The following is an 11,231-nucleotide window of genomic DNA, read 5'->3' on the forward strand; positions in this document are numbered from 1 at the left end:
TAGAACACATTCCGTTGAAATCGCATATAAATCCACATTTTGATGTTATTTTAGGACAAACAGGCGGTCGGTTGAATAGTGCGGATACATATTTATGGTACACACACTACGATTTTCGCCTCTAAATTCATAGATTAACATTTTTGGAACACGAGACATACATAGATTAGTCGCGATTGAATTTTAAAATTAGAAGGATTTTTAATGGACCAAAATATTTGGTTGGGTTAAGTTGATTTTAAAAAAAAGTGTGTGTACTTATGTACACGCGTTAGAAGTTATATTTCTTTGGTGTATGGAAAAAATAACTAATATGCATAATAAGTAGTGATTAACGATAAATATTATAATTCAGAAAAAGGATTTTATTTAAATAAATAAATTATTAGTAAATACTATCACCGTCGTATATGAAATTGATTTAAAAACACCACAATTATATATTTATTCACACTGTTAAATTGTACTGTTAAGAAACACGTGTTCTTAATGTAAAAATACTAGAATATATAACTTGAACATAGTTATCGATTTCCATGCTAGAACTTTACGATGTCGAATTTAGGTGTTGGTGTGCGCGCGCATCGTAAAAGTTCAGTCTCATCATTTTCTCCATCGCGCCAAAAGAATTATAACGTCAATAAGTGTAATACCGTTTCTCTATGCACAAGCCATTAAGCGAATACTGGGAAACGAGTAGCTGTAAATAGTGTTTAGCGTAGAGCATAGAGCAATCACCATTGTCATGAAAATGTTAACTATCGCTGAGAAAACATGGGCGCAAAGCCAACTAGTGCGACGTTTCAAAACAGTTTCGCGTTCAGCGTCCATTTTGTTCTACAAAAACAAGATATTTTATAGACGTTTTGAAAATAACATCTCCAGTAAACGATATTTTTCCTACAAGATCGCTCCTTGACATGAAGAATATGATGTTTTATGTTATTTTTTAAACTATTACAATACCAACCGAGGCATTGTTGGAGATGGACGGCGACAAACTTTTCTTTTTTTTTTCGTAGGAAGATGGGTTACGCATACCCTCCCGCGGCATGGTTACCTGGTGGTGAAGGTTATGTGGGACTCGCTACTGTGCAATCCCACTAAAACCCCACGGCGCCACCAACAATCGCCCGAGGCAGACGGCGACAAACTTGGCCTTACCTAACATAACATTTCCGTGTCTCGTATTTCTTGACTATTGTTTTAAAATCCTATACACAAAGCTTTGTTCTTGTGTAATTAATGTGCTAAATATACTAAATAGTTTAGCGAAATTCATTTGAAGCGATTCGTTCACTAAGTGTTTTTCTAATTATTTTGCCGTTCACAACACAAAGGGTGTTGGATCAAAAAACTGTATTTCGGTACAAGGAGCAAGACGTCTCGATTATAATATCTGAATAATTAATGATTCATCAAAACGGCTACCACTATTCAAATCTAATCTAAATAACACAAAATATCAACTAGCGAGATAAATATTTGAAAATGTCTGTTAGAGAGGTTATAAACCAAATTCATGTTACATTTGTCGACTGAAAAATAATGTATCAACACCGCCCTAATTTCATTTCATCCACCATTAAGCATCTTCTACGTTTCCGACGAATTTTAGTTCTGCACATTCATTTTAAAATCAAGCTCGTTTTTAAACGGATGCTGGCAAGATGCCATCTAGTCCATCCTATGAATTTAGTGATGGCTTCACGGTACATACATCCAGGATTGACCGATGCATTAAAATCAAAATACTCCATAATCAAGCGTCCAGGAAACACGCTTTGTATGTAATGAAAACTGGCAATTACTCCAGCAGTTAATAGCATTAAATGTAGCTCATGCTACAGCGCACGTGGGATCATTTCCTGATCTCCAACGATATAATGAGCGCATGATTTAAATTGATGGGACTTAATGAACTATTTTTACAGACTAGCAAAAGGTTTGAGTTCATTTCTCAACGTTTTAATTTATTTATTTATTTTTCCAGTTCAACTTTGTGGGCAGGATTCTGGGCCCCAGAGGTATGACTGCCAAACAGTTGGAGCAGGAGACTGGCTGCAAAATCATGGTCAGAGGAAAAGGTTCCATGAGGGATAAGAAGAAGGTAATGTCGACTTTCCTCATTAGATTTGCTAATTCTATAATTAGTATGCTTATGAGAAACATCGCCGGGGGCTCATGTTGAATTTTAAATTCTGTTTTTACAAGATGTATGCACTCATTTACATACAAACGAGGAAGTGTTGAATTGTGATTAGGTATTTATTCTTGTTATATTAGTATAATGTTACTAATATCCAGTCTCTAAGAGTGTTAACATTTCTTAATAATGAAACCTTACCATAAGACATAAGAAAGAGACATATATGTATTTGTTAGTATATTTATTATTGCCTAACATACATATTAACGTTTCATTCACATGCATGCGTAAAATTAAAGCGGTGTGCGAATAGTAGAAACTCCGGACTAAAACATTCTTGGCACCAAAATTGGTTTTTCGCAACCAATAATTTCTTAGTGCTATATAAATTAAAATGAAGTTAACGTTGCGCAGTGGCATGATTTATTTATTGGGTACATTCCAGGAGGATGCGAACAGGGGCAAGCCGAATTGGGAGCATCTAGCGGATGATCTTCACGTGCTGCTCACAGTGGAGGACACTGAGAATCGGGCTAAGGTGAAGCTCGCCAGGGCCGTTGAGGAGGTGAAGCGCCTGCTCATCCCTGTAAGTTATCACCTTTTTTATATAATAGGGGAGCAAATGAGCATGATGGACGCCCAAAAGGGGCAGTTCTCGCAGGGCATTCCATAGACACCTAAATGTTAGCTATCTACATCTATACATTATCGCATTTTGCTTCACATATATTAAGAATTTTGTGATACAAAACTAAAAAGCTTCATTAATGGAATTCAGATAAAAAGCAGCTTTTAGATGCCAAAACACATCGAACTCGAGCAATTTCAAAACATTAACTTTAAGCATGCCGCGTTTCAACAATGCATGAAGATAAATGAGGTATACAAACAACAGTTTTAGGTCAAACTAAATCTGTCTTTGATCATGACTTGTAATAATTACATGTCTTAGAAAAGGAAGTCACCAATTTGTAAGTGTTCAATCTTTTAAATTAGAATTTATTTGTGTTTGTGTAGCTTTAGTTTGACAAGAAATGTAAATGTTTTGACAATTTTGTTGCTATTTTATTAATTCAGAATAGTAAAATTGTTTCACTGATCTGTTTATTTGTTGGAGTTAGAAGTAGTTAGTAGTAGTAGTTTCTTTCTTTCGGAAAAAAAACGTTACTCATTGAGATTGGTTGAGTAATAAAAACTTGACAAATACTTGTATAAACTGATAATAATTTTTCAAATACAAGTTGAACGTTTCTGATAAACCGTCTGTTAATAGATTAATCTTAATCTAAACTCTAAATACTTAACTCTCAATTAATAATAAAATGAGTGATCGCCTAATATATACAGTTTATATAGTTATCAGAAGGTTCAAAGGGAGCATAAAATAAATATTAACTGATATTAGTGTCCTTATATAACTATTTCAAAAACATTCCAGCAGTATTTTTACCCTCAGTCATATTCTTACGTCATCATTTCCAGCAAGCTGATGGCGAAGATGAATTGAAGAAACGCCAGTTGATGGAACTGGCCATTATAAATGGCACGTACCGCGACTCAAGCGCAAAGGGTGTGGTACCTGTCAACGGTCAGTGCGTATTAAGTATGGACACTTTTATGTTTTGTTACTAATCTACGTTAAGATCTTACTAACACGGGTTTAAATTCCCTTTTTGAAAAGCGAATCATCGTATTGCGTCGTTTGATTCTGATTGGTAGTGTCTGTCGACCAATCAGAACCAAGCTATCAGGCGTTTCGTATTTTAAAAGTGTCTTCTAAACTAAAAGGACTACGTTTTGAAAAACCATACAGTTTTTTAAATTCATTTTTATAACAACAAAATGTATCCTAAACTAAGGTGTGTCTGGGAAATTAAATACTTTAAAATTATGACTTCATATGAAAAAGATACTGCATAAATATTGGTTTTTAAAATTAAGTTTAGTTTTGTCAACACGTGGTCCTAAAAATATCCTGAAAAAATATAATTCCAACGTATTCAAGTCTTATGCGATACATCTAGTCTAGTTTTTAAGAAGGGGATCTGCCGGGTATATAACTATACAAAATATTGTTACCATAAATTCGCTTTTGAAATCTTTGGTTCAATGAATCATCTAAGCTGCAATACGACTGACTAATTGATTGGCTAGCTGTTACGGTTGTTAACTAACATCTGTGATTTCACTATGACAAATGGCTGACTGGCCAAGGGTTTTCATGAGCTTTTGTTCCGAAGAATTTATTGCTCCAAATTATTTAATCTGATTCGTTATAAAAGATTAGTATACGTGTACTAGATCAACAATGAGTCACTTAGTGGTTAGAGGCCGATAAAAATACCGCTACCCATGGTACAAGAAGTGTGAGTATCAGTTTAGCTGTATAACAAACGGGGACTCCACAGCTGACGAGGAGTGGCGTCGCGTTGCCGCGGAGACTCAGAGGCTCCTCGCCCCAACGGGGGGAGTAGGCAGCGTGGCCCTGCGCTCCCAGGCGCCCCTCGGTGCGCCCTTGATCCTCTCTCCGCGCATGACCACTGGGCCGGGAGCTCAAGCTAGCCTGCTTAACGGTACAGGCGCGGGCGCAGCGGCAGGTCTCCTCTCACCGGGCGAGCCGGCGCACCAGCTGATCTACGCATCGCCGTACGCTGATTACGCCAACTACGCTGCGCTGACAGCCGCCGCCAATCCGCTCCTGACTGCGGAGTATGCTGCCGCCGACCATACTGGTGGGTTATTCGACCGCTAATCTTACGGGACGCAGAATAAATGTGTCCACAAAGAACGTTTAAAGAATTTCATTGATTTAGTGATATTATGCGTAACGTTTATTCTGCGACCCACGCGTTGTGATATTAGTTGACACTGCTCGGGGTCAGCAAATATATACTAATACAGGTACTGGGAACGTCGATACAAAAATATAGTAAAAAGCTAGGTAGGGTAATTTACGATGATATTGTAGAATAAATTAATAACTGCATGTTTCAATTTGCAGCTTGATTTCGCTCATCGAGTAAGTTAATTTCAATATTGGAATGACTTACCCGCCTAACCCTTTATCGCGATGCGCTAACACGTGTGAGTTGTATTTCTAGAAAATGGTAACACACTAATATGGAGAGCCAAGACCGCCGGATTAACGGACTAATACCAGGCTAAATTATTTGAAGTGTGAATTAAATGTTTTTCGTGGGGTTACAGCGTCGAGGTACCTTCTTGCTGGCTTTTGACATTGGCCGCATTCGCAGACCTCGATAAGATCCGACAGGCTTCAGTCACCGGCCTTCACAACATATTTACCGTCCTTGACAGATCTGTACGCGAATGCCTTTCTAGAGTCATAATATCGATTAATATAGAATAAGATTTAATTAAGAACAATTTAGTTTTAGTTCCGAAATTTGTACCTTAAACGTTATTTCTTTATCGTCTGTTATGTACAGAGTATAACTTGTTTAAAACAAAGAGTTATTTAATATATAGCAGATTTTTAATATTTACACAGAATTAATATATGTTTATTGCAAATGTTTATATGGTTTTATCGGATCGGGCTTTGGCAGTATTGTTAGAGGGCGTACCGGAACGATGTTTTACTGCCCGTAGATTTATTAGTTACCGATATGTTCACATAAGTTTTATCGATTACAACTTTAGTATGCCCTTGCTTGTAACAAAACTAATAAATTAACAAATATTCACATTTAGGGTTCACACTTGCATGTTTTTTCCAATTGTTAATAACATCGAGTTTCTATTAACGGTGAAATCTCTGAATGAAGAACTTTCAGCGATTACAAGCAAAAGGGACCAATTGCGATTTGAAACAAATTTAATTCTTAACTTGATTAACAGAACTCATCACTTACACGATACCTACAAAACACGATGTTAGAAGATATTTAGTTTACATTTCTCCCCAATTATCGATCGTTTCATTGAATTATTTTATTAGTGTAATCGTATTTATACACATACCATAGGTCTAAGTATTTTTAGTCTTCTGAAGATTTATATTTTAGCTTAGGAGCGAGTGAGCTATATAATTTAAATGATGTCATTTAAAACTATTGAAATTTCAAACCAGCCATCGTCTGTACCTTATGGAGGGTCGAATACCCAATTTTTTTTTCCAAAGCAATATAATAGGTTGTATAGGATAGAGCAGTAGGTTAGTTGATAGGATTTCTGCCAAAATATAACTTCGAAATTATACACACTAGTAAAAACTCTGTAGAAATAAAGTCAGCTCATGAGATTATATTTTTCACAGCATTTACTAATCACCCAGGACTAAATCCCGAAAAAGTTCATTCCAGACTGAGACCTCCAGCAAATACGTCATATTTGTGGTTGTCAAATCCTGGGTGGTAATAAAAAAAACATTGGTTGATGAAAATGCTCTGTTCAGACACAGATGATAAATATCCTGTGCCGCTAGGTGTCGTGCGGAGGGCGGGACGTCTAGCGCAAGTGAGGGAGCACCCTTACCAGCGCACTGCCTTACCCGCGCCTTAAATTTCCCGCCAAAACTTCTCACGCCGCCATTTTGTTGAAAAGGTGAGAAGCGCGCACGGAACGCATGCTTACTATGAATATGCTTGTTGAATCTATTAAATTAAAGAAAATAAGCTATGTTTGATTAAAAAGTAATTAACACGAATATGATTTAAAAGATTCAGTATTGTCTGTTCTTCGAAATCCAAATTTCGTTAAAATAGATAGCTTTGTTCTTTTATTTAATATTGAAGCTTTGTAGTAGTGTCTAGCAATCATGTTCGTTAGTAAGAATGCGTAAGCGACTTTGCTTTTGGTCTCTCTGTGTCTTATTTATTATGTACTTATTTTTAATTATAGTTCGTATAGGTATTATGCCCCTCACTACTTCACACTGGATCTGAAGTGAATCTGCATAATTTTAAACTGTGATTTTTATATTTCATTTTTATAGATTTTTTTTTATTACGTGTTGCGATATCAGGAACAACCGAGACCCGGTAAACGTTACCAAATGTTGTTTGATGTCACAACACGTCTGTAACATCTATTGTTATTTCCGGGTATTTAGAAATTTAAGTGTGGGAAGAAGGAATCGGTGTTCTAATATTGATTCACTCAATTTCCTGCCAAATAGTTCTCGAGGTGCTAAGTTCGGGTTGTGAATCCTTCTTTCCCGACCCCAGTATTAGTCAAAGGAACGAGCATTTATATGTGTGCCATCTATCCAGTATTAGACAATGCACCTCCTTTGACTCGATATAAACATCACAAGTTTTCTTAGTCAATTAAAAGTTTTTTTATAGTTGTTTCTATTTGCCTTAGATTATTACTTTCGTATTTGAAAGTTTAGTTTAAGATTATATTATGCACTTGTGTCCTTGTGGATTATAAAGGCGTATCTAGATTTATTTTTCACGCTTTATTATAAAATCGAATCGCTAAATAGATTTATGGAGATTTATATTGTAAAATGTTTCAATTGTTGATTGTGAATAGCAAATGCATTTTGATTGATATATGCAATAAATTGTCTGAAATTTTCGTTGGGTTTTCTTTTTAGCTTGACCGCGATATTGACATCTATTATAAAAGTCGATAAAGTTGATGACGTTGTCTATGGTATAGGCTTACACTAACCGCTCCACAAGGCCAAGTCCCGTTTGTCTAAGATATGCACTGTCATAACTGCTAAGTCACAACGATATGTAATTATTATATGAGTCACTAACATGCAAATATGTAAATCTTATCACAAACTTATTAACAAATTGAATGCTATCATATATACGATATTTTGAACGATGTGTTGAATAACTTACATACTTGCATCGGGTGCTATGGTTATATTAGAATATATAATGCTTGTTGCGCAGTACTTGACACGAAATGTGTCAAGCACTGCTATGGGGACTATTGGGCATTTAATCCTATATTGTAGTTCATCACACTAAATTATTATTTAACATCAACCATTAACCGCGTAAACTAATTAATTAGGTACCTGTTTTATTAACTAGAATGTTGCGGCACGAATGCCTGATAGCCTCCCGCTGTTAAGTTATTTATATTAAATTCCGTACACCTACGTCGATCCGAGATCCTCGGTATACCGCTTGTGCTAGCTGCATGCCCCGGTTTTATTATCATCGACGGTCTCTTGTTTGTGACAGTCCTCAGTTTATCTCTACATATAATCAATGATGTTTGGTAAGTACATACGCGTTTGATAATATCGAGAGTATGACTGGGATATGAAAGAAACAAATGACTGTCGAGCCGGGTCGGGCAGAGCACAGGCGTTAGACCCGCTCGCGATTGAGGCTACGTGTAGTCGGACCATGGCATTTCAATCGATACTAACATTCTGTTTTCTCTCTTCTCGTTAACCCGGCTAGGTGCGTGCTAAGGCGCCGAGGCACTAACAGAAGAAAACCGGCGTTTACCGGCGCGTCGTAACATTATCATCGGAACATCGTCCACCATTTAGCTATGTTGGGACTTTCACGTTAACATATGTATTTTTAGCCTAACTATTAACATATGCCTGTTATGTTTATAACATAATGATCTTTATTAACAATATATATTTATTGTGGCACACGCCATCGACTATATTCACTATTGTAATGTATTTTGTTGTCGCTTGATCTTAATGTTTAGCACGAGTATTAGGCTAGGTTTCCCTTCCTCTTAGCGCTAAATTTTTATTTACTATGATTTTTGCACTAAATATTTACGCTGTAAAACATAGTGAAAATTTAAACTTTCACAAGATTTTTTATACGTTTTTTTTTATATTTTTTTCTAGATTTTATTACATATTATGCTTTCAATGTTTTTAATGAAAACATCTGATCTATGTGGTAGTCTAATTTAGTACAAAGTAAATATTAAAAAGCAATGGATTTTCGAATCTGGAATGTCAAGATGGCGGTAGTGGTAGTAAGTATTCTGGTTGACATCCGGTTCTCAAGATTCGAGTTTTGACTTTGACGATTATTCGTGTACGAGTCGACTTTAATTTTGGCAAAATAACTTTATAACCAAAGACTATTGATAACAGATAGTGCATCTGTTTTATTATTAAAGAAGTCTTCCTAAAATAAATAAAAATGTCGGAGCGTACATGAATTGTCTAGTTACATAGATTTATTTTTATTTTTAGTGCTTAATAATTTATATAAAACGTGCATGCCATGTGCCTTAATACAATGTAAAATGTTCATGTTTTTTGGTTCTATACATATTGTTATTCTTGAGTAGTTAAGGATAGAAGAGATTAAATTATTGTTAACTTTACTAAATGTTAATTTTATCATCTAAATCAATGGAGTTAGAAATTAATCTCTTTATTTTCATAGGTTTTATGTTAGTTTGTATTTTGGTAATTTTTATATCAGCCACTGTTGCAATCTCGTTCGAGAATCTCTAGAACTACACTGTCTCGATTCTGATCCGCAACTTGGGCATAGTGTATAAAGCAATATTTTCATTAAAATCATTTATTAGTTAGTGCAATAGATATATACATTCTATGTTGAAACGATTTCATATTTTATATTTACGAGATCTGATATTGAGATTAAATCTTTATAGAGTGAAAATATTTAGTTGAATCAAGTTTATAAAAGTAATGCAATTGATGCCTTAGGCTTACAGTACACGTGTTCGCACAATATAAATCATTTTAAAAACGCTGTCCGTCCATTATTACTTCATCGTGTTAGTACTTAATTTGTTGGTAAATTCAGTAATCTGCAATACTAATTAAGTTTACCAATATAAATTCGGTTTATATAAAAATAAGAGATGCACTCTGAGGCCAACACTCATAACGGGTGAAAATTATACACATCGCGAAAATATTCCAATTTTAAATATGTTTTGAAATATTTCGATAGATGTTCGAAATTCAAATTTTATCTTTAGTGTCTATTAGAGTTGAAATTCAAATTATCAACAAATATATGCATTTACTAATTTGCGATGCCATACAAAAGCAATAGAATAAGAATGCAATTTGTCGTACAAAGTTAATTCACCATATTTTAAGTATATTAAATATACATATATATACAGCTGCTTAGGGCTTGCAAACGCAACGCGTTATAACTGTGCCATGCATGCCTAAATACGCAACAGATAACTTAAGTTAAGGGTTACTCAAATGTTGTATTTAAAAGGACCTAACAATTAAAAAAAATGCTCGATGACTGTTTTATACGGTGAAATAGCAATATTTTGAGATCTCTGATTGATGTAGTCTTTGAGTATGAGGGCATTAGACGTGTAAAACCAACGTCTTATTAATTGTACTTATTGTTCTGGGTTATAAAAATCAAGTGCCTTAATGAACGTGTAAATAATAAATATATATCAAAAAGTATTATGGAAATTAATTCTTAAAATTGTTTTCCAAAAACAAATTATCTATATTGAATCTATTGTAGAGTTATTTACGATTAAATTTAGTTAAGTGAGATTGTGCATATTACTTATGTGTTTACGTGTGTTTAAGATTTGGCATTAGTAAATATATTATTTCAAAATTTATGGACATTCTATTATTTCTGTTACTTAAATACACCTCTATTGTATAGCTTTAATAAAAGAAGATGAATACATACATATTAAATTTACAAATATGAAATCCAACGTTGAGAAGTCAATTAAAAAAAACCGATATATCATAACATAAGTTTGGTGTGAAACTATTCATCTGGAACTACAGAACCGATTTTGGAAATCCACCAATAATGAGACAGATAATTTGTGGTTGACATAGACAAGAATAACATTTTTAAATCGAGATAATTTACTAGAAAACTATAATTTAAGTATGCAAATGGAAATATGAATAAACACACGTCATGTAAAGATGGATAAGACCGCGATCACACTGTCGGTACAAGTCATGACAGATCCGATTTCGCTCTAGTCAAATAAACGTTCGATCAACCGATACCGGCACTATATCGAATCCGAACTGGAGCGATACGTTACTGAGAATACTCTAATTCATTCTCATCTAAGAATATTTTACCGGACCGAGACCGAAGCAAGATCGAACCGTGAA

General features: G+C 34.8%; 1 protein-coding gene across 8 annotated transcripts in view; it reads left to right on the plus strand.

Moving 5' to 3' along the window:
- The window catches only part of LOC110999521 (protein held out wings), a 62,108-nt gene extending 51,400 nt beyond the window's left edge, over positions 1 to 10,708 (plus strand). Inside the window, exons 3-8 of one of the 8 annotated variants that reach the window (XM_022268603.2) lie at positions 1,994 to 2,110; positions 2,595 to 2,735; positions 3,632 to 3,752; positions 4,558 to 4,881; positions 6,567 to 6,715; positions 8,551 to 10,708. In XM_022268603.2, coding sequence (XP_022124295.1) covers positions 1,994 to 2,110; positions 2,595 to 2,735; positions 3,632 to 3,752; positions 4,558 to 4,881; positions 6,567 to 6,673 — 810 coding nt within the window. In that variant the 3' untranslated portion in view covers positions 6,674 to 6,715; positions 8,551 to 10,708. Of the gene's footprint in view, positions 1 to 1,993; positions 2,111 to 2,594; positions 2,736 to 3,631; positions 3,753 to 4,557; positions 4,882 to 5,356; positions 7,697 to 8,550 lie in introns of those variants that run through there. The other 7 variants (XM_022268605.2, XM_022268604.2, XM_022268602.2 and 4 more) reach the window with 7 other exon arrangements.
- Positions 10,709 to 11,231: the final 523 nt, after the last annotated feature.

This window comes from Pieris rapae, chromosome 19 (genome assembly GCF_905147795.1).
Source record: "Pieris rapae chromosome 19, ilPieRapa1.1, whole genome shotgun sequence".
Taxonomy (NCBI): Eukaryota; Metazoa; Arthropoda; class Insecta; order Lepidoptera; family Pieridae; genus Pieris; species Pieris rapae.